The 25,289-nt window shown below is 42.9% G+C and overlaps 1 protein-coding gene across 1 annotated transcript; it reads left to right on the top strand.

The window, feature by feature from the left end:
• Positions 1 to 24,596, top strand: LOC112234745 (protocadherin-16). Its single transcript, XM_042296120.1, has 2 exons — positions 1 to 412; positions 22,691 to 24,596. Exon 2 carries the CDS (start codon positions 22,712 to 22,714, stop codon positions 24,572 to 24,574), a length of 1,863 nt encoding a protein of 620 aa, XP_042152054.1. The 5' UTR covers positions 1 to 412; positions 22,691 to 22,711; the 3' UTR covers positions 24,575 to 24,596.
• Positions 24,597 to 25,289: the final 693 nt, after the last annotated feature.

Here is a 25,289-nt window from a genome sequence, read left to right as displayed (position 1 = left end):
AGCTTTGCAACTAGACGCTCCAGTAACTGTTAGTGTGGATGCTGTCCCGATTCCCGAGAAGTTGATAACGTTCTGACTACAAAATTGAAACCAAAGAAAGGAAACGTTCGCGGAAAAAGTTTTTTTGAATTGCATATCCCTCGTTACCTGTACCTGATAGGGGACAGAAGCAATCACAAGAGGAGGTTGCTGGAGGGAAAACGCATTCACCATCCAAAAGGATACATTCTAAAGGATACCGCTTTGTCTTTCTGAAATGGATATAATTTAGTGTTTTAAAAAAAAAAATAATTTAGATTTGTAATCTATCTTTTTTACTCCACAAGGGATTCGTTTGAAGAAGCGACCGTTAATAGTTGGGATATTTGCTAACAGACGTGCGCTCAAAGAGGCAGAGAAGAAGCAGATGAATGTAAGTCCTTGTTGCGGTGTTTTGCTACTGTCAAATGTCTGTCTCACCTCGCTAGCTGAAGACAACGTGGTAATAATTATACATTGTTGAGATACATTGTTGCGATACGTTCATACATTGTTATACATTGCACTAGTTGCATGGACGTTTTATGAGGCTAAAGCTTGAGAGAACATTTTAGCATGGTTGTCATGTCCAGAATAGAGACTATTTTCAAGCTTGGATGCTTTTAAAGCTGAATATTTTACTTTGTCTTGTTCTTTTTCTTCTTTTTAATACACTTTTTTTTAAACTCTTTTGGGTCCAAAGTGCAAAAATACGTTTTGTAGAATTGACTCCAGGAAATTAGTTTAAACATGGTATTTGACGCTGATATGTTATACAGTTATCACATTTACTCTCAATTTAATTTTTACACTTCAATTGATGTATATTTGAGAAGTCAGCAGGACCTATGGACAGGACAGCTGTCAGTGATATTTAGGTCTTGTCACATTATGTGTAGGCTGATGATTATCCCGACTGGTGAAACTGCTATCGACAGGCAGGCAGAACGGTGGAACCGCTGCCTGAATAGTGATTCTCATTCTAACCCAAACCATCTGGTCCTGACAGAGTGCTCTCCTCTCCGCTGCTCGCTGCTCTCGAACTCGGTGATTTTGCTTCCCTCTGTGGGGGAGGGGGGGCAAGCACTTATTTCAGACGGCATAACACTAGGCTACTGCTGCCAACTCTCCACGAGGGGGGAGCTTTTTCTTGAGAAAAAAAATGCATGTGTGGGCTATCTAACAATAGGCCCTACATTATATTGCATTGTATGCGAGAAAAGAGAACACGAGGGCAATGTCTCCCTACCGTAGACTGTAGGACCTATAGCTCTAGCTGAGATCCTAAACTGTAGGTTATCCTATTTCAACATTTTGAACTTTAAAAAAAACTTTCCTAGCAAAAACGAATTATTTAACAAAGAATCGACACATCGATAGAACTATATATTTCTAGCTGCCCTTGCTTTCCCAGTTAATATCATTTAAGACATTTTAAAGAAGGCAGAGTCACACAACCACACGCCACTAATATGATTATAACAAAAACACATCAAACCTTTAAAGCAATTGGTCATGGTTTTCCGAAATTATTGAGAAAGTAATATTATGTTTTAGATTAGAATTCAAATGTGTGGTAGGCTACCCGTCATGGTCCACACTGTTTTAGAGCACATTTTCATTGGCAACGTCACCATAACCAACAGCATCAATCTCAAACAATTAGTTGAATAATACTCTCTCCACCAGTCAAATAATTCACTAGGGTGTCACTCCACTGTATTTGGTGTCCTTCCCAAATGGCACCCTATTCCCTATATAGTGCACTTTATAGGGCTCTGGTCAAAAGTAGGCTAGTGCACTATATAGGGAACAGGGTGCCATTGGGTCTTTTTTTTCTTTCCCCTCTCTCTACAAAACATTCCTCTCAAATTGTTTTATCCATGGAATTCTATTGTTGGCTGGGGTGTAATGCTGTGCCATTGTGACATAATTCAGTGTTCGTCCTGTACTATATACTGACAGTCAGAAGGTTGTAGTAGGTCATATGCATTACAGTGTCAACAAGGCTCTGTTCATTAGGGTGTGAAGTGAATCACTGTGTTCCTGGCAATCCTTTCACAAATGTCTAATTCATTCATTTCAACTCAATTGGGTTCCATATCCCTTAACAGATTGTTTGCACTTGAAATGGCACCCTATTCCTTTTATAGTGCATTACGTTTGACCAGAGCCCACAGGTCTCATCTCATAGGCTCATAGCCCATATTCTCTGACCATAAGGCTCTGGTCTAAAGTAATGCACTCGATATGGGGAATAAGGTACCATTCCGGTCTCAGCCTCTATCTGTTAGTATGCTGGTTTCCATGGTGCTCCAGAGTCATCCTCCTTCTCTATTGTCCTGGAGCACTGTCTGTAAGACCAGTATGCTGACGTTCCTCCCTTTTTCTCTCTCTCTCCACCCATTCATCAGTTAAAACACTATGTTGGGGGTTTCCCTCCTGGGTGTCAGTGTTGTGTTAAAGCACCCTGCAACACGTTGTGTACCTATGTCACATCGTATCCATTTTGAAGGGAGAGCCAAGGAATGTTCCTGGTCCTCATCGATAATAAGAATAGTTAAGGTAACAATGACAGTCATTAGCCCCCGCTGGAGAGGAATGCCAAATATATCTCCTATCAGTGAAGCCCCATGTGAGATAGATAGCTCATTGTATCATTTGGTGTTTTCTTATAGAAACAGAGGGCATGCCAAAAGACTATGCTAGCTCACTGAGCTAAAGCCTACAGGATCTTTGGAGTAGAGGTCGACCGATTATGATTTTTCAACGCCGATACCGATTATTGGAGACCCAAAAAAGCCGATGCCGATTAATCGGACAATTTTTTAATTTTTTAATTTGTATTTATTTATTTGTAATAATGACAATTACAACAATACTGAATGAACACTTATTTTAACTTAATATAATACATCAATAAAATCAATTTAGCCTCAAATAAATAATGAAACATTTTCAATTTGGTTTAAATAATGCAAAAACAAAGTGTTGGAGAAGAAGGTAAAAGTGCAATATGTGCCATGTAAGAAAGCTAACGTTTAAGTTCCTTGCTCAGAACATGAGAACATATGAAAGCTGGTGGTTCCTTTTAACATGAGTCTTCAATATTCCCAGGTAAGAAGTTTTAGGTTGTAGTTATTATAGGAATTATAGGACTATTTCCCTCTATACCATTTGTATTTCATTAACCTTTGACTATTGGATGTTCTTATAGGCACTTTAGTATTGCCAGTGTAACAGTATAGCTTCTGTCCCTCTCCTCCCTCCTCCCTGGGCTCGAACCAGCAACACAATGACAACAGCCACCATCGAAGCAGCGTTACCCAAGCAGAGCAAGGGGAACAACTACTAGAAAGCTCAGAGCGAGTGATGTTTGAAACACTATTAGCGCGTGCTAATTAGCTAGCCATTTCACTTCGGTTACACCAGACTCATCTCCGGAGTTGATAGGCTTGAAGTCATAAACAGCGCAATGCTTGACGCACAACGAAGAGCTGCTGGCAAAATGGACGAAAGTGCTGTTTGAATGAATGTTTACGCGCCTGCTTCTGCCTACCAGATACTTAGATACTTGTATGCTTGTATGCTCAGTCAGATTATATGCAACGCAGGACACGCTAGATAATATCTAGTAATATCATCAACCATGTGTAGTTAACTAGTGATTATGATTGATTGTTTTTTATAAGATAAGTTTAATGCTAGCTAGCAACTTACTTTGGCTTACTGCATTCGCGTAACAGGCAGTCTCCTTGTGGAGTGCAATGAGAGAGAGGCAAGTCGTTATTGCGTTGGACTTGTTCAGTGTAAAATTGGATCCCCCGAGCTGACAAGGTTGTCGTTCTGCCCCTGAACGAGGCAGTTAACCCACCGTTCCTAGGCTGTCATTGAAAATAAGAATGTGTTCTTAACTGACTTGCCTAGTTAAATAAAGGTATAAAATATATATATATTTTTTTGAATCGGCAAATCGGCCCTAATTAATCGGCCATTCCGATTAATCAGTCGACCTCAAATTTGGAGGCATGAGTGCTAGGTGTATTTTCTAAGAGTACCTTGATGATGAGCCATTAATTTCCTGAATATGATTTTGCAAGCAGCCATTGGTTACATCTGTGATCCAATCACAGGAGACTAAAGCCAAGGAAAGAGTTGTGTTAATGCCAATCACAGTAGAGTGGCTGGACTGAGGAGAAAAACTGTATACAGTTTACAAAGAAAACACTGATGGAAATTATGCAGAATTGTTGGAGGAAACCGCAGACGAAATCCTCGGAGGGGCTTTTATGACAATCCAATGATTATGTCATCAGTCAAGTCCCAGAAGATCCATGATGAGGTAATTATTTGACTCTATTTGCAGTGTGCCTGGGGTGATGATGAGGATGAAGGGTTTATAACATACTGTATGGAGGGGAGTGAACACAACAGCATACCAGAGCTAAGACTTTCTGATTGATTTCGTGGTTGTTGTTTTTTTACAGCCGTAACAGAGAAGTATATATTAACATCGTATGAAGGCTAACTACAGTAATAACAGAGGTATGCAGCTACATTGTACATTGAAAGTGTCCAGCTCAGTCTTTGATGGTCATATCTACTTGGCAGTCTCTAGTCTTGGTCTGACATAGCAAAGCCAATCAATTATGGATGTTCTGGTTGTTTTTGTCAGGATTGTTGTAACAACACAGCCAGAAAACGTTCCTCTAAGACTGACCAGGCAGGCCCTAGACTGCATCCCAAATGGCACATAGGTCCCGGTCAAAAGTAATGTACTCGATAGGGAATTGGTGCCATTTGGGACGCAGACCATGTCTTGGCTCCTGGTACGTTTTGTCATAGTTTTACTGGCCCCTGGTGTAACAGAGCATCTGCTCAATAGACGAGTTGGCCAGTGTAGCCTTTGAGTCTCTGGACTGGCTTTCCCATCATGGTTGAGGGGTGTGTACAGTACAAACACAGGCACGCTAGTGGTTTCAGGAGACTCTACCTACCTACAGTACCTACAGCTAGGTGTTTATAGGCCCATCATCGTCAGTGTTTCAGACACTTAGATTGAAGTCTAGACAATGATTTCACAAGGCATGATCTGCTTAGCATGTGTCTGTTATGATAGTAGGACGCCAAACGTCTCTTAGTATGAACTATGAATGGTTGGTGGTAAGTTCATCTTTAGAACATCTACCTCTCCCAACGTCAGCAAAACAAAGGAGTTGATGTTGACTTCAGGAAGCAGAGGAGGTAACATGCTCTGATTCACATCAATGGGACTGCAGTAGAGAGAGTCACACGTTTTAAGTTCCTCTGTGTCCACATCACAGAGGACTTGTCATGGACCAACATCACCAACACCATCTTGTCAAGAGGGCGCAAAGCATCTCTGCTTCCTAAGGTGGCTGAAGAAATTTGGCATGTTCCCTGGGTCTAGCGACAGCGCCCTGACCGGTTGTATCACGGCCTGGTACGGGAATTGCTCCTTCCATGACCTCAAGGCCCTCCAGCAGGTGGTGAAGACGGCCCAGTACATCACTAGGACCATGCTCCCACCCATCCAGCAAATCTACTTGAAACGGTGCCTGAGGAAGACGCACAGCATCGTCAAGGAATCCACACACCCCAGCCACGAGCTGTTCACTCCCTTACTGTTGGGCAGACTGTATCGGATCATGAGGTCTGATACCAACAGGCTCAGAGACAGTTTCAATATGCAAGCCATCAGACTGCTGAACACTTGAATGGGACTGACCACCTGCTCTGATTCTCCACACCTTAGCACACATGCACTCACTCATGCACACACCCACACAGACAAACACACACAGACACATACACTCATGCACACACCCACACAGACAAACACACAAAGACACATACACTCATGCTACACACATTACAACTCCCGCTCCCAGACTATTATTATACTGCTTAGTTATTACACTGGCCTCCATCCCCCCTTCCCCCAAAACACTTGTAAATATTGGACTATAAATAGTGTATTATACATATACTAAAATGTTTATTCTATTCTACTGAGCCATTTACTTTACGTTTGTATTCTTATCTTTTATTATTTATTGTTGTTGCATTGTCAAGAAGGAACCTGCAAGTAAGCATTTCATTGGACGGTGTATACCATGTGTGTCCTGTACATATGACTAATACAACTTGAAACTGAAACTGAGAAGATGCTAGAAGATGTCACAACAGATGTCACAACAGATAACTTCGGGTCAGTTGCATTCGTCATCAGTTAGTATGACACAGTCTATTACTGTAGTATAAATTGCACAGTTTATATTTGATGACGAGATTGGTTCATCTTGTGATCGTGGGATAATAACAGACCTATATGTCGACACAACAGATAACTGTAGTAATTGCTAGCTGCAGTTGAAGTGATACATACACTACCATTCAAAAGTTTGGGGTCACTTAGAAATGTCCTTGTTTTTTTAAAAGAAAAGCACATTTTATGTCCATTAAAATAACATCAAATTGTTCAGAAATACAGTGTAGACTGTTAATGTTGTAAATGACTATTGTAGCTGGAAACGGCAGATTTTCAATGGAATATCTACTTTGCCAGCATCCCTGAGTCGCCTCTTCACTGTTGACGCTGAGACTGGTGTTTTGCGGGTTCTATTTAATGAAGCTGCCAGTTGAGGATTTGTGAGGCATCTGTTTCTCAAACTAGACACTCCAATGTACTTGTCCTCTTGCTCAGTTGTGCACCGGGGCCTCTCAATACTCTTTCTATTCTGGTTAGGGCCAGTTTGCGCTGTTCTGTGAAGGGACTAGTACACAGAGTTGTACGAGAACTTCAATTTCTCGGCAATTTCTCGCATGGAATAGCCTTCATTTCTCAGAACAAGAATAGACTGACAAGTTTCAGAAGAAAGTTATTTGTTTCTGGCAATTTTGAGCCTGTAATTGAACCCACAAATCCTTATGCTCTAGATACTCAACTAGTCTAAAGAAGGACAGTTTTATTGCTTCTTTAATCAGAACAACAGTTTTCAGCTGTGCTAACATAATTGCAAAAGGGTTTTCTAATGATCAATTAGCCTTTTAAAATGATAAACTTGGATTAGCTTACACAACGTGCCATTGGAACACAGGAGTGATGGTTGCTGATAATGGGCCTCTTTACGGCTATGTAGATATTCCATTAAAAAACAGCCGTTTCCAGATACAATAGTAATTTACAACATTAACAATGTCTACACTGTATTTATATCTCCTTCCAGACTCACATCAAACATCTCCAATCCAAAGATAAATCTAGAATTGGCTTCCTATTTCGCAACAAAGCATCCTTACTCATACTGCCAAACATACCCTTGTAAAACTGACCATCCTACCGATCCTCGACTTCGGGGGTGTCATTTACAAAATAGCCTCCAATACCCTACTCAACAAATTGGATGCAGTCTATCACAGTGCCATCCGTTTTGTCACCAAAGCCCCATATACTACCCACCACTGCGACCTGTACGCTCTCGTTGGCTGGCCCTCGCTTCATACTCGTCGCCAAACCCACTGGCTCCAGGTCATCTACAAGACCTTGCTAGGTAAAGTCCCCCCTTATCTCAGCTCGCTGGTCACTGTAGCAGCACCCACCTGTAGCACGTGCTCCAGCAGGTATATCTCTCTGGTCACCCCCAAAACCAATTCTTCCTTTGGCCGCCTCTCCTTCCAGTTCTCTGCTGCCAATGACTGGAACGAACTACAAAAATCTCTGAAACTGGAAACACTTATCTCCCTCACTAGCTTTAAGCACCAGCTGTCAGAGCAGCTCACAGATAACTGCACCTGTACATAGCCCATCTATAATTTAGCCCAAACAGCTACCACTTCCCCTACTCTATTTTTTTTGCTCCTTTGCACCCAATTATTTCTATCTCTACTTTGCACATTCTTCCACTGCCAGTCTACCATTCCAGTGTTTTAGTTACTATATTGTATTTACTTTGCCACCATGGCCTTTTTTTTGCCTTTACCTCCCTTATCTCACCTCATTTGCTCACATTGTATATAGACTTATTTTCCTACTGTATTATTGACTGTATGTTTGTTTTACTCCATGTGTAGTTGTTGTATGTGTCGAATTGCTTTGCTTTATCTTGGCCAGGTCGCAACTGTAAATGAGAACTTGTTCTCAACTTGCCTACCTGGCTAAATAAAGGTGAAATAAAATAAATAAATACAATTTCTGATCAAATTGATGTTATTTTAATGGACAAAAAAATTTGCTTTTCTTTCAAAAACAAGAACATTTCTAAGTGACCCTAAACTTTTGAACAGTAGTGTAGGTAGTCAATTTATGTGAAGTCTAAAGCAAGCTTGCTACTAACGGCACAGTAGGCCTTGTAGGGTTGACATGTGAGTCATTCATTTGAAAACAAAACCATAGAAGTTGACCTCTACTCTCTGCTGTATGTGGTCAGGAGCCTCCAGCTCCTCTTTCTGATAACTGTGCCCATGTGTTTCTAATCATGCAACCGCCCCAATACAGCCACGCCCACAGCAATATCAAATCTGACAGGATCATGTTCAAAGACCTGAAGAGGAGCGCATGTTCTTCTCTGTTCGCTCGCACAGCGTCTTACACAAACACCCTAACCAACAAATACCGTAGGCAGGTCCGTCTGATTCGGTCTCCGTTCATGTGGGAAAGAGATGATCTTGCTTTTCCTGGACGTGTGTGTGTGTGTGTGAATGGAGGCGCCGTGTGTTTTTCCAATGCTCTGTGTGTTTGTAATGGCCAGGGGAGGGAGTGCATGGACAGCCAGGGAACACACAGCGCACACATCAGAGCTCTGTGATGGGAATGGCTTTGCCTGGCCCTTTGCCATGGCCCCTTGACCTTCCCCTTGCCTGGCCCCTTGACCTGCCCCATGACCTTCCCCTTGCCATGGCCCCTTGACCTGCCCCTTCCCTAGCCCCTTGACCTTCCCCTCGCCATGGCCCCTTGACCTGCCCCTTCCCTGGTCCCTTGACCTTCCCCTTGCCATGGCCCCTTGACCTGCCCCTTGCCATGGCCCCTTCCCTGGCCCCTTGACCTGCCCCTCCCCTGGCCCCTTGACCTTCCCCTTCCCTGGCCCCTTGACCTTCCCCTTGCCATGGCCCCTTGACCTTCCCCTTGCCATGGCCCCTTGACCTGCCCCTTAACCTGCCTCTTTCCCTGGGACCTTGACCTGCTATTTTCCCTGGCCCCTTGACCTGCCCCTTGCCATGCATGGCCCCTTGACCTGCCCCTTGACCTGCCCCTTCCCTGGCCCCTTGACCTGCCCCTTGACCTGCCCCTTCCCTGGCCCCTTGACCTGCCCTTCCCTGGCCCCTTGACCTGCCCCTTCCATGGCACCTTGACCTGCCCCTACCATGGCCCCTTGACCTGGCCCCTTAACTTAACCTGCCCCTTCCCTGGCCCCTTGACCTGCACCTTTCCTGTTCCCTTGACCTGCCCCTGTGTAAGCACTTTGTAGGCTGCCCAAATTACACCCTATTTGTTTTATAGTAGTGCACTACTTTTGGTCAGAAATAGTGCACTATAAAGGGAATAGGGTGTCATTTGGGACACATCTCTGACTCTCTGATCTCCATTGCCACAGTATGCAGAAATGTGGCACCTTCGAATGTGGCTGCAGACAGCTCTGTTTCAGCTGGGCCTCAGTATACAGTATTCAGATTCTTTGTGTAGTTTTACTTCATGCATGTCATGTTAATATCCATTCAGTCCGGATTAACAATTCACTCTGTGGTTTCCTTTGTGGAGAGACTCTGGTGCCCCAATTTGCCCCATGCTCCCCTCCCAGCCAAACACTCGGCTCTTCAAGGCTCATACGTTTTATTGGAATTAGCTGGTGTCTTGACATGGAATTTGAAGATCATTTTCAGGATTTGCGATCATACAGTCCTGGCTGGTGACTAGCTTTGATTATTCTGTGTCGGCATCGCAAATGGCACCCTATTGCCTACTGTATATAGTGCACTACTTTGACCAGAGCCCAATCAGCCCTAGTCAAAGTGTAGGGAATAGGGTGCCATTTGGAACACTACCTGAGTGTGAAAGCTACACTGAGTTTAGACCTTCTGATAAAGCACGGTTCTGAAACAGACCTGTACTTAGTTGGAACAAAGTGTTTTGAAGAGATACGGGGATAATCGGGGGAATATCTTTGGACTTGTGATTTGTCTAGCTTTACTTTTGTTTAACGGAAATATCTCTTATCAAACATCTGTTATGAGGTTCGAGTTAAATAAGATTAAGATTTACAAGATTAAATTAAGTTCTTATACTGTATGAGTCTCATTGAGAATGTTATTCCCAAGCACTGCTTTACTTCTGCTAAATATTTCACTTTCTTCTTCTCTCCTATGAATAATTCACAAAATTATGAACAAATGTTGTATTTACAGAGATAAGCCTGTATCATATCTCAGTTATCTCTGTTATGTGATTGCAGCATTGAGAGGCTTGATCAGTAATAATTGCATGTTCTTACACTTGGAACAATTGGACGCCTCTCAAGTCGTTGTCTGTTCGCATATTCTTACACTGACACCCCAACACACACGCACACACACACACGCACACACACACACCCCTGCCTATATTTACAGTACTGTACATAGCTACGTCAATTACCTTGCACCCCTGCCTATATTTACAGTACTGTACATAGCTACGTCAATTACCTTGCACCCCTGCCTATATTTACAGTACTGTACATAGCTACGTCAATTACATTGCACCCCTACCTATATTTACAGTACTGTACATAGCTACGTCAATTACCTTGCACCCCTGCCTATATTTACAGTACTGTACATAGCTACGTCAATTACCTTGCACCCCTGCCTATATTTACAGTACTGTACATAGCTACGTCAATTACCTTGCACCCCTGCCTATATTTACAGTACTGTACATAGCTACGTCAATTACCTTGCACCCCTGCCTATATTTACAGTACTGTACATAGCTACGTCAATTACCTTGCACCCCTGCCTATATTTACAGTACTGTACATAGCTACGTCAATTACCTTGCACCCCTGCCTATATTTACAGTACTGTACATAGCTATGTCAATTACCTTGCACCCCTGCCTATATTTACAGTACTGTACATAGTTACGTCAATTACCTTGCACCCCTGCCTATATTTACAGTACTGTACATAGCTACGTCAATTACCTTGCACCCCTGCCTATATTTACAGTACTGTACATAGCTACGTCAATTACCTTGCACCCCTGCCTATATTTACAGTACTGTACATAGCTACGTCAATTACCTTGCACCCCTGCCTATATTTACAGTACTGTACATAGCTACGTCAATTACCTTGCACCCCTGCACATCGACTCTGTTTTTGTACCCTTTATTTTTATTCGGTATTCGCTGTGTATTTATTCCTCGTGTCACTATTCAAATGTTTTATTTAAATGTTGATCTTATCTTTAACTCTTCATTGTTTGAAAAGTAAGTAAGCGTTTCACTGTTAGTCTATACCTAATATTTGATTTGAAATAGCACCCTGTTCCCTAAATAGTGTACTACTTTTGACCAGGGCACATAAGGTTCCCCATAGGGCTCTTGTCAAAAGTAGTGCACTATTTAGGGAATAGGATGCCATGTGGGACACAATCGTGGTTTAGGAGATGAAACTGGCTGGTAGTAGATGGACCATCTGGGATTGTTTCATCTGTGGGCAGCGCTGCTGTTTACTCTGTTTGACAGTGGCCTTTATTTCAGATTGTTTAGCTCTGAACTCTGGCACCCTTCTGTGACGTGGAGCCTCAGGCTAATGGAGGACGGCAGCAGCATTTGTTTAGACAGATTATGTGTCTCAGATCTGCTTCCCAAATATCACCCTATTCCCTATTTAGTGCACTACTTTTGACCAGGGCTCGTCAAAAGTAGTGCTCTATCTAGAGAATAGGGTGCTATTTGGGACGCAGACAGAATGTGACCACTCTCCCACTGAAGGACTGCGGCACAGTAAAGACTCATTCTGCTTTCAGCGATGTGAAATCAATTGGTGCAAACAGGTTAATAACACTTAAAGGTTATTTAAAAAACCTGCTTTTATTTGAAAAATGAGGCATGTTTTCCATTCACAGTGCAGTCCAGAGCAGATATTGCAGCAGCTAACAAAGTGTCCATATTTTCTTTAGCCTTGAACTGGGCCATTTTCTATAATTAGGGGCCACATGTGCTCTGTGTGTGTGTGTGTGTGTGTGTGTGTGTGTGTGTGTGTGTGTGTGTGTGTGCATGCGCTCGGTAAGTGTGTTGCTTTGCTGTGAGATTAGACAGCAACAATTGAGGATCACCTGCAAAAACAGGTGGTCGTTATTTAACAGTACAGGTAATGTTCAAGACTGAATCAAGATACAAAATACATTGTTTATGAAAAATAGTAGACAAAAATACTTGGTTGAGAAACAATAAACCTAGTTGGCCAAAATAGTAATATTATCTTGAGGACAAAGGCTATGCCCATGAACTCACATACCTGAGTATAGTATGTCAGAGCTATAGTAACAGCAAGGTCTGAGCAGCTAACTTCCCACAATTCTACACATTTTGCCATGGGGCAAAGACAAACATTTGCAATTGTATAACTAATCATGCTATTCTACACATTTTTCCATGAGGCTGAGGGAAAATGTTTCTGTTTTAAAGGTAATTTCCTGCATTTCTACACATTATTGCCATGAGGCAGAGAGAATGCTATTCTAGGGGCAGTAGGTAGCCTAGTGGTTAGAGTGTTGGGCCTGTAATTGAAAGGTTGCTAGATCAAATCCCCAAGCTGACATGGTAAAAATCTGTTATTCTGCCCCTGAACAAAGCAGTTAACCCGCTGTTCCTAGGCCGTCACTATAAATAAGAATTTGTTCTTAACTGACTAACCTGGTTAAATAAAATAAAAACATTCTGAGAAGAATCCAAGTGTTACCTAAGAAGCAGTTTCCATAGATAGAGGACTCATCTTTATATCTGTGCCATTATAGCATCTGTGACAGCATTGGCAGCGCCATAGCTTTAAAATGGCGCTGACCATGCTAAAATTGCCTTTAGGTCACTAGAGGATTCTATCATTCTCTATGGCAGCTTCCTTGGTTGAGGAGACTGAGCATCCTAAAAGGACCTGACCTATCCTCTCATTTAAACCCATGCATCACCTAAACAGGTACATTCTCAATACAGTGATTTGCAATGGCAATAGTATGGCACTCGTTTGACATAATAATGGGCAACAATTGGCACGTCAAATAATGACATAATAGGCATAGACACTAGAATTTACAATAAACAATGAAAACACCCCGAAACTAATGAGCAGGGCTGGGTAGGTTACTTTCTAAATGTAATCTGTTACAGTTACTAGTTACTCTCCAAAATTGTAATCAGTAATGTAATTTTTGGATTACCCAAAATCTGTAACGTAATCTGATTACATTCTGTTACTTTTAGATTACTTTCCCCTTAAGTGTCATTAGAAGACAACAAAAATGTATGTTACCAATTGAATGACATCTATTGCAGGATAAATCAATGTTAAAGTTTACATAGCTGGCCATATATGGATGTAAAATGTTATTTTATGAGTTGGTTATATAGGCTTCTTCTAACCCATCGCTTTCTACTACATATAATAATACGATTAAATTTTATCTTTACATTAAAAAACAAAGTCTGTCAGAATTCCAGTCATTCCAATAAATGTTATTCCCCTTGATCTTCAAGAATAGAACCTGGAAATATGGAAGTATAGGTTAGCCAAATTGTTTTACCTGAGTATAACCCCGAAACTAAGGATTTATTAGCCAGCCCTACTCTGTTGTTTATGATTTCGTTGTCATGGATGACTGATTGGGCTCATTGATTCGAGTTGAAAATAATGGTCTCTGACTGGAACAAACTTAAATTTGCACCTTTTTCAATGCTAATTTGACGAAATGCTGTCAATGCTCTCATTGAGAAAACAGAAGAGTGTCAAAGATTTTTTTCACAAACATCCTCTCTGAATTTAAAAGTAATCGTCGAAGTAATCATCTATTTTTTCAAAAGTATCTGTAATCTGATTGCAATATTTTGGCTGGTAACGTAATGGATTACAGTTACCATTTTTTTTTGGTAATCCCTTACATGTAACAGATTACATGTAATCTGTTACTCCCCAACCTTGCTAACGAGAGTGGCACAACCTAAAGGTATAGGAAACCAGTTCAGCAGCCATGGTGAGTAGGCCTAGAGAAGTTAGTGATAAAAAAGAAATACAAACACTAAACATTTCTAAATAAATCAAATGAAAACCAGACTCTTTCTTTTGTGTTCTTATATAATACAAAGCATAATGTTTCAATGAATATGAGGTTAGGAAATGTTGGTAGGCTACCAACAAATCTGAACATTTGTGCGGGGAAACTGAAGGGAAACATCCCCACCTGGGAATAGCTCTCAGGCACATCATCACACGCGTTAATAAGTAATACCCAGTGATATACATTACTACATCAGAGGTAACGTTTTATAAAGTTTGGAGTAGCTAAGTGTTGTTGGTGTAAGATAAGAGGCTTTAGCTAGAGGTTGATGAATGTAGGCTTTTATTCCTGCATGGTGCTTGATGCGGCATCCAACTACTTCCTGCTAGGGATTCTGTGGGTGATTTGATTAGAGTAGGCCTAATTCCTCCAGAGTAAACATCTCCTGTGAACTCAGAGAGTGGTTCTGTTTAGCATATATGCCTACTAAGACCCAGAGACTGTAGTAAAGCAGGAACCAAAAAAGTAAAGCTCTGTTAGAGAGAAAAACAGTGTGCGTTCCAAATGACACACCTATTCCCTACATAGTACACTACTTTTGACCAGAGCCCTATGCACTATATTGGGAATAGGTCTGGTCAAAAGTATTGCAGAGTATAGGGAATATAGTGCTAATACGTAGCCAGGACCTGCTGCCACGCTTGGCTCAGTTGAGGGGATTTAAAGGGACCTGGGTTAAAACAAGCCTGACCATGTAAAACTGTAAACAAACTGAAACATAGCACATGAAGTATCAACATTAGTAGGGTTTTTGGGCAAAGTTCACACACACACACACTAATGCTATTAGACATGATATGAGTATTGAGTCAGTGTTTTGTTAAATTGGTTGGTTTGAAAGAACATACAGTGCCTTCGGAAAGTATTCAGATCCTTTAACTTTTTCCACATTTTTGTTACGTTACAGCCTTATTCTAAAATGGATTAAATCTGTTTTTTTTCTCTCATCAATCTACACACAATACCCAATAATGACAAAGCAATAACAGTTTTTTATGTTTTGTAAATGTATATAAAACATAATGAAATATCACATTCACATAAATATTCAGACCCTTTACTCAATACTTTGTTGAAGCACCTTTGGCAGCGATTACAGCCTTGACTCTTCTTGGGTATGATGCTACAAGCTTGGCACACCTGTATTTGGAGAGTTTCTCTCAATATCCTCTGCAGATCCACTCAAGCTCTGTCAGGTTGGATGGGAAGCATCACGGCACAGCTATTTTCAGGTTTCTCCAGAGATGTTTGATCAGGTTCAAGTCTGGGCTCTGGCTGGGCCACTTAAGGACATTCAGGGATTTGCCCCGAAGCCACTCTTGCGTTGTCTTGGCTGTGTGCTGTCGTGTCTTTACTATCATTAACTGAAGACTGATAGTTTTTATCAAAGATTCTCTGTAATTAGTTATTACGCGATTAGACTGATTAATCATGTAACCATAATTATTAGGAAGTCGGGGCACCAAGGAAAAATATTCAGATTACAAAATTATAATTTCCTAAAATAACTTTTCAGATATTTTATCTGATCAATTAGTCTTCGAATTAATGAATTCTTTACTTTACCTCATGTCTCATTTCAAACGTCGTAAATTGTTGGTTATCTGCACGAACCCAGTCTTTACTATGAGTCATCCATACATCAATTGTCTTAAATCATTTATTTATTACTAACCAAGTAATTCACAAAAATGCATAAACAAACAAACAGGTAAATGTGGTTACATGAAATGATAGGAGAATGTCCCCTTGTGGGCTAAACCGGCATTGCGGCTTGTTAGACAAAAGGGAAAGTGGGGGTCGACTAAGAAGTCACTACAGAGTGATAATTATAACAATTGAAATGCTAATCCTTTGCACATGAACGCTCACTCATTCGGGAACAATTGCAATCAATATATATATTGTGTTGTCTTGATCGCTGGTGAAAAGTTTGTTTCTTTTGTAGAATTGTCCGTCTCTCTCCCTCTCTCTTGGTTGTGGTTAGAGGGGATTGTTCAGAGTGACATTCGTTATAGAATGGATGTTTCGTCGGTTGTCGTTCTTCGTGTTCAATGATACCGAATTCCTAGCTGCAGAATGGTAATTAATATCAAAGACTTGTTCTTATTCTGTCGGTATCGATAGTCTAAGAGTTTAAATACGTTGTATGGTTAAAAGATTCAGCAATGGTCTACAACCGTTGTCCTCCTAATGGAGAAAAACATGGTCTGCAACCTTTAGCCATCTCGTAATTGAGGTAAGCTCGGTCTGCTGATCGAAAACCCGAGTGGGGTTTTTATTCGGAATGGCAGAAAAGGGCTGTCCCAGGATGTCTGACCCTAACTGGGCTCAGGGGCGGTCCTCTGATTTAGTTCAAATCCAATTCCCTTTTTGAGTTTTCCTTCATTAAACAGTCCAAAATCACATTGTAAAATTGTGTAAACAGTATCATACTCACTCATTCATCTTATACAACAATTAGATGTAAACCTCATATCTGGGGCTATTAAATAAACATGTTGCCACACCGTCTCCCATGAGCTTCTCCAAGTTGTGACAAACGGACCAGTTCGTAGCTGGATTCTTCACCGATCTTTTATACTTTCTCCGAAACATGAAATTTCTTCGTACCTCAAGTTCTGTTCGGTGGAAGGATTTCCTTTGTTCTCCATGAAAATCTACTCTCTCTATACTATGTGTCCATGAGGAGATTCTCAGGAATTTAAGACCTCTCTGACCACATCAACCTAGTTGAAGGAGGCAAGGGGGAGGCAGGGAGAGGGGGATGGGCTTGCTATACCCAAAGAGGCCAACGTCATGACAGTGCTTAGGGTCTTTGTCCTGTTGGAAGGTGAATCTTCGCCCCAGTCTGAGGTCCTGAGAACTCTGGAGCAGGTTTTCATCAAGGATCTCTCTGTACTTTGCTCTGTCCATCTTTCCCTCGATCCTGACTAGTCTCCCAGTCTCTGTCGCTGAAAACATCCACAGAGAAACTCTGGAGCTCTGTCAGAGTGACCATCGGGTTCTTGGTCACCTTCCTGACCAAGGTACTTCTCCCCCGATTGCACAGTTTGGCCGAGGGGATAGATCTAGGAAGACTCTTGGTGGTTCCAAACTTCTTCCATTTAAGAATGATGGAGGCCACTGTGTTCTTGGGGACCTTCAATGCTGCAGAAATGTTTTGGTACCCTTCCCCAGATCTGTACCTCGACACAATCCTGTCTCGGAGCTCTACGGACAATTCCTTCGACCTCATGGCTTGGTTTTTGCTCTGACATGCACTGTCAACTGTGGGTCCTATTATAAACAGGCGTGTACCTTTCCAAATCATGTACAATCAATTGAATTTACCACAGGTGGACTCCAATCAAGTTGTAGAAACATCTCAAGGATGATCAATGGAAAGAGGATGCACCTGAGCTCGATTTCAAATCCCATAGCAAAGATTGATGAGGATTTTTATTTATTTAATTCATTTTAGAATGTGTTTATTTATTTTTATTTAACCTTTATTGAACTAGGCAAGTCAGTTAAGAACAAATTCTTATTTACAATGACGGCCTACCCCGGGCCAAACCCTAACTCGGACGACGCTAGGCAAATTGTGTGCCGCCCTATGGGACTCCCAATCACTGCCGGTTGTGATACAGCCAGTAATCTAACCAGGGTCTGTAGTGACGCCTCTAGCATTGAGATTCAGTACCTTAGACCGCTGTGCCACTTGGGAGCACCAGAATAAGGCTGTAACAAAATGTGAAAAAAGTCAAGGGGTCTGAATATTTTCCCGAATGCACTATATATGTACGGTATTTTTCTTTGGTTAGGTCTCAAATGGCACCCTATTTCCTACATAGTGCAGTTTTTTTGACCAGGTAGTGTACACTATATAGGGAATAGGGTGCTATTTGGGACACAACCTTAGTGATAAAGATGAAAGGGGGCCACTTTTAACTCTGGCTCTCTGTGCGCTTTGCTTGCCAACCTCTGTATTAGACCATCAACATCTTTATTACTGTACTCTGAAGTCGTGTGGTGCCAGACAGACTTCTCTTTCCCCAAGGCTCAGGCCTGTATTTCTTTCCTCCCATAAGGCTCCTAGCTGGCTCCTATCTGGCCTGTATTCTGGATTCCCCTTTGGCGTGTTTCAAAGCCCCTGGCAGCAGCATAGCTACGCTGTCCCCCCTCTGCTCTCTCCCTCTGCTCTCCAGACTACAGGGAGGGAGAAACATCTTTGATCAGCTAGGTAGCTCTCTGTTTGTCTAGCTAGCAGCTAGTAGAACCCAAACCCCTTATCCCTGCCAGTCAGCCAGTGGGGGAAACCATAAGTGTTTTCCACATACCGTTATATATTTAATTGAGCATTTAGTAGAAGAATAAGGAACATTGTTAGAGCTATAAAGCCATAGTACTATGCTGAGTTAGTGTGTCGTTTGTGACTTTATGTTGGGCTTAATCTGGCATCATACAGTTAGAGCTATAGTAGAGCTGTCAGACCCAGGCTGGTGGCTGGGCCTGCTAGATCTATTAGGCTGCAGCAGAGTGGTCCTCCAGCTGCAACACACACACACACACACACACACACACACACACACACACACACACACAAGACCAGAGCCTGCATTAGTTCTGCTGTGGCATTCAAAGATGCCTGCCTCCTTAAAAGTCATAATTTGTGCCTTTGAAAAAACACCTAGAAGTCCTGCCTCAGCTTTGCTATAAAGTAAATCATTATTGCTTGAAAGTACTTCCTTGTTGGCAGCACAATGGGAATCTCTGTGGACTAGAATTGTACCTAATATATGGAGCAACTCCAGACTCTGCTATTAGTGGAGAATTAGTAGTGAAAGCTTTTAAAATCCTGGCCAACTAACATCGCTGTACCCCATTGTTGAGCTTCAGCTCTACGGTACAAACCATTGAGATTAGGTCTCTGGTCATAGTGCACCATGCAGGGAATAGGGTACCATTTGGGATGGAACATAAGCAACAGATACAGTGTTCGGATCCATGTTGTAAACTGCTTCACTGTCTTAGCAAGCACTCAACTAGATTAAATTACAAGCCATGCAGAGATAAAGGAATGTAAAGCAAAGGGTTCAGCATGTCAAATTCAATATTTTAGCCACAGAAAAAGGGGAAATAAACATTACGCTACAACTTCATAACTCTGCTGTCTACACACAAAAACTGTCACTAAAGAATGCTCTGACTGTAGGTTTTCACCACAGAACTAGAATGAGTTCTGTTTTTATTTCATTCCAATTCCATGATTTTCTATCTTTAGTGTGTACTGTGTTTTTGTATGATGGCTTACAATCACGACTGGCAGAAAGTAGCCTTGGAATCCCATCTAGAGGAGGAACGCTTCCAGCACCCATGATTAGAGCCAAGCCAAGAGAGGGGAAAGAGGGAGGAGATGAGAGGAGAGGAGAGGGCAGACCGCAAGGAGCCCTACTGCTCTCCTCTTTCGCTCTCCACTCCTCTTGTTCTCCTCTACTGCTCTGCACTGTTCCCTCGCTCACTCTGTCGCACTGTCACCACGGACCAGACACACACACACACACACACACACACACACACACACACACACACACACACACACGACACATGACACACAGATAGGCTACTCACACGCGCGTGTGTGCAAAGACACGTATGCACACATATGCATCCCACATGCATGCACAAATCCACTTTCCAACATACATTCTCACATGCTCCTAGTCACTCACAGACACATACATATAGTACTGTACAGTCTGAAGCAAGGATATTTCCCTCAATGTTACAGTACTGCCACTAGGGGGAGTCTGGTCGGCCTCTACTAATATTCTTCTACAGTAAAAAAAACTTGATTCCTCAACATATAATACAACTCCTGTTTTCATGTTCAGAGTTTTCCCAGAGAACATTGAAGTGTATTTTATTTTTGAAGGACAAAATAAATTAGTTATGAATTTGATTTAGTTTAACAGGACCACTGACAACTAGAAATTATCCTCTTGTTATGAGAAACAGAAAATAATTACTTGTTTTCCCGGAGACACATTTAGTGGTTTTGGACTATTCTGCAGACGGTGACAGTCAGCTCAGTCAGACAGCCCACATTGAATCATAGTGTCTCACAACAAATTACAAGTCATCAACAGTTGGGATATTTCCTGACAAAACTGTGTTATCTACAATGTGAAACAGTGTCGTCGTCCCAAATGGCACCCTATTCCCTATATGGGCCCATAGGGCTCTGGTCAAAAGTAGGACACTATGCAGGGAATAGGGTGCCATTTGGGACATAGCCGGTGTAATTGCTCCATTACACAGTATCTCTTCTTCAGTGTTGTAGAAATCATCTTTTTTTGTGGCAATCCATATCATCCTCATTCTCACGGTTACACTTTGTGGTTGTTCAAATGTAGTGCTCTCTTGGCTATTATGTCTTAAATAATCAGACAACTACAGAGAGAGTCAGGACATACTGTTAAGGATGTCCCCCTGAACAGTTCACAGTACTATCAAAAGTTATTTCTGGCCCTTAGACCTCTGTTATGTATACATTAGAATATATCTGACAACTTTCCACAATTTCTAACTTCCACTTTTCCACCTTTTATGTCAAGAAATGCTCAGCTCAGAAAACAGAGTTTTGGCTCCTTTTTACCTTCCATGCACTTTATGTAACAATATTTCTTTAAAGTACTCTTTGTTTTTATTCCATACAGAGCCACCATTGAGTCTTGTAAAGAGGTTAGACCCATCACAGAGACTAAGGCAATAGCAGAAAATGTGCTCTCAATATCCGCCAAATGTATGGATTTAGAATCACTTGTGCGTAGTGAAATATAGGTTACAGGAGCCAAGAAGACACTTTCACTTCTAACATAATTACCTGATTTGCCAAAGGTGTAATTTATGAAAGGCGGCTGACGGACATTTCAGAAGTTTCATGAACCATTTTAAGGGCATATATCACAGGGAAATGGCAGGAGTTTTATGCTTTCAAAACACCACCTGTCTCCACTCAGCTTCCATTCTCCATTAAGACAGGGGAGTTTACACCTCTCAAAACAAGTGGATAAAGTAGAGTGTTTTCTCTCTGTCGCTATAACACAGCTTTACTTTTTCGGGCCCTGGTTTACTCTCCACACATTGAGCTGGGGAGGACATTCCTCAAGTTAACATCCCCATAGAAATATGGACTCAGGGACCACTCAATACTGTAAAGAGCCTTTCAAACACAGTCCCTCTATAAGAGCTCACACTCAGTCTGTCTATGAGTACTCGTCAACATTCTTGTAAATCCAGCAGTCTCGCCTTCCCCAGAATTGGTTTCATACAGGCAAACATATACCCTGGTTCAAGATGTGCATGTGCTTTAGCAAACTGTTTAAATACAGATGATTCTCACACGCACGCACACAAACACACACCAACACACAAACACAGAGTAGCTCTAGAGGGTAGTGTTACAGACCAGAGAGCCTGGCTGCATTTGGACCTGTCTCTCTGATTAGAACTGAATGTTGAGACCATAAACCGTCTCCCTCTGTCGTTCTAACGTACGCCTGCAGGAGATCTGGGTTCAAATACTATTAAAAATCATTTCAAATACTTTATCTTCACTTGATTAAGCTTGCCTGACTTATTGGACCAATAGAATTGTACCATAACTGCAAACCATGCCCACCTGCTATTCAAGGCAGGCTAGATCAAACACTCAAAGTATTTGAAAGATTTTAATCCCTGTGGTCTGGTCTGTGGTCTGGTCTGTGGTCTGGTCTGCGGACTGGTCTGTGGACTGGTCTGGTCTGTGGTCTGGCCTGGTCTGGTCTGTGGGCTGGTCTGTGGGCTGGACAGTTCTCTAGTAAAGGAAAGGTTTTCTCTTATGCCAAAGTAACAAGGTGTTGACTTATTAGGTGAGTGGAGGGAGGGGTTGAAAATAACATGATGCAAGAGATCTATTATACGCACTGTGGTTGGGACCACAGCCTGTAGAGCATATGGAGCATACGGACCTTAAGGCATTTTCCAGAATTTTTACACAGCTCACCAAATATACAGAAAAAGCCTGTCCCCTCCCTTTGTTAAGCCAATAAAAAGCACTCAGCTTTTGTTGCTGGATCAGGTTATAAGAGGAGCCAGGAATGTTTCCTGATTACATGACTTGACCGGGACAAACAGCCGAGAGGTTTTCTTGGGCTGACTCCCAAATGGCACCTTATTTCCTACATAGTACACTACTGACTCTGGTCAAAAGAAGTGGACTATGTAGTGAATATGGTGCCAAATGGGATGTACACATTGTCAGGAAGTAACGATGCAGTTCTAACATTTCCCATCTCTCTGTGTCCCTCTCAGGTTTAGGAAGAAGCCATCAGAATGAAGACCGAGGCCAAGGGTTTGGGGCGGTCTATGTCGAGGTCGCTGCAGGATGAGGGCCGGTGGAGCCGAGGGGTCCTGCTGCTGGCCTACATCGTCCTGGAGCTGATCACCGTCCACTCCTCCACCGTCCTGGGGAACCTGGAGCTCCAGCTGGACGAGGAACAGCCAGCCGGGACCATCGTAGGGGACATCAGCGCTGGGTTACCGCCTGGCGTCACCGCAAGTCTTTACTTCATATCAGACCATGAGGGCACCGGGGTGGGGAGTGACCTGGACATAGATGAGAGCACGGGCATCATCAAGACAGCCAAGGTGTTGGACCATGAGCTGAGGGACCGGTACAACTTCATTGCCGTGACTATGACGGGCTTGACCATTGAAGTGACAATCACGGTGAATGACATCAATGACCACGCTCCCACGTTCCCCCGGAGGAGAGCGGCGTTCAAGATCCCGGAGATGACGGCAGTGGGAACCAGGTTCCCCCTAGAGCCGGCGGTGGATGGGGACAAGGGCCAACTGACTACCCAGGGATACCTCATCAAAGACGGGAACCCCGGCCAGGCTTTCCTCCTGGAGACCCGGAGAGGATCAAACCAGGTTCTCTATCTGGATCTGGTGGTCAACACTCTTCTGGACAGTGAGACCAGACCGTCTTATACTTTATCCCTGGAGGCGTTCGATGGAGGCTCCCCTAAGAGGACTGGTCAGATGGTGCTAGATGTGATGGTTCAGGATATCAATGACAACGTTCCAGTCTTCAACCAGAGTCGCTACCACGCCATTATCTCAGAGAATCTACAGCCGGGTAGCAACATTCTCCAAGTCTTTGCCTCTGACGCTGACCAGGGAGACAACGGCCTTGTTCTCTATGAGATCAACCGCAGGCAGAGCGACCCAGAGCACTACTTCATAATCGACTCGCGGATGGGTGTCATCACGCTCAACAAGCCGCTGGACTTTGAGATGCGGAGGGTCCACGAGCTTGTGGTCCAGGCGAGGGATAACGCCACGCAGCCCGAGGTTACCAATGCCTTCGTCACAATCCACGTCCGGGACTACAATGACAACCAGCCCACCATGACCATCATCTTCCTCAGCGAAGACGGCTCCCCACAGATCTCCGAGGGCGCCCAGCCTGGCCAGTACGTTGCACGCATCTCCGTCACCGACCCGGACTACGGAGAATACGCCAATGTCAACGTCTCCTTGGAAGGAGGGGACGGGAAGTTTGCCCTGACCACCAAGGACAACATAATCTACCTGATGTGTGTGGACCAGATCCTGGACCGAGAGGAGAGGGACACATACGAACTCAGGGTGATGGCTACAGACGCAGGCACCCCTCCTCTCAGGGCTGAGTCCTCCTTTACGATACAAGTCACTGACGTTAATGACAACCCTCCTCTGTTTGATCAGCAGGAGTACAGGCAGGCAATACCTGAGGTGGTGTTCCCAGGGAGCTTCGTGTTGCAGGTCACGGCGAGGGACAATGACCAGGGGCCCAATGGAGACATCACATACAGCCTCCTCCAGGATGGCCAGGCCGGCCAGGATGAGAACCAGGCCCAGTGGTTCACCATCGACCCAGTAACAGGGATAATCACCACGCTCTCCCAGCTGGATTACGAGTCGCAGCCCAGGCCAAGTGTGACTGTGGTGGCTACAGACGGAGGGAGGCCTTCCCTGTCCTCCACAGCTCTGGTCCATGTGGTACTACAAGATATTAATGACAACGAACCTGTGTTCGGTAGCAACTTCTACAACGTATCCATCAAGGAGAACACGGCTGCTGGGTCCTGCATCCTACAGGTAGGACATTGTCTATTCTGTTTTTCTAGTCAACCTGTCGACAGATGAATCTCGCGTGCGAAAGTTAACTAAAAGTCTTGAAAGCCTTATCACCTGCATCTTGATCATGTGAAGTCCGATATCTATAACTTGTACATATTCAAGCTGCTAGTTTTTTCGTATACGAGCTGGGAAATATCAAATGCCAAATGAAGACTATATTGGAAAGAGAACAACCCTTGAGGGTTGAGAGGGGTCTGAAGTTCTGAACTCATTTTTAAGGGAAATGGAGAGACCATTACCTAGAGGAGAAATATTACCCAGATAGAAAATCGTTTGGTGGATTTTGCTGAAGTATTGTCAGGCATTAAGTGTTATTTTAATGTTCAATCTGTTTAGATTGGATTGTAGAGGATAAGAGAGTTTAGAGTGGAGAAAATGAAGTGAGGGAGTTTAGGTTGGAGAAAGGCTAAGGTTGTGTCCCAAATGGCACCCTATTCCCTATTTATAGTGCACTACATATAGTACCCTACATGGGTAATAGGGTGCGATTTTGAAACATACTAAGTGAGGCGTTTACCTGGTGTCTGCAGCGCTGGAGGATCTCTTCTCTTCTGGCTGTCCTCTTCTTCACCTCTCCAAGGTTTCCAAGGTAACTGAGACAGTGTAAAGCCCCTCTGACAGCTGAAGACAAAAGAGGCTTCCACTTTATTTACCTAATTCAGCTGCAGGAGGACAGGGTAGGGCTTCTTCTGACAAAAAGACATGTCACATGTTAAACCTC

This window comes from Oncorhynchus tshawytscha, linkage group LG13 (assembly GCF_018296145.1).
Source record: "Oncorhynchus tshawytscha isolate Ot180627B linkage group LG13, Otsh_v2.0, whole genome shotgun sequence".
Taxonomy (NCBI): domain Eukaryota; kingdom Metazoa; phylum Chordata; class Actinopteri; order Salmoniformes; family Salmonidae; genus Oncorhynchus; species Oncorhynchus tshawytscha.
Note: the sequence above shows the minus strand (reverse complement) of the source record. Positions and strands in the feature narration are given on the sequence as shown.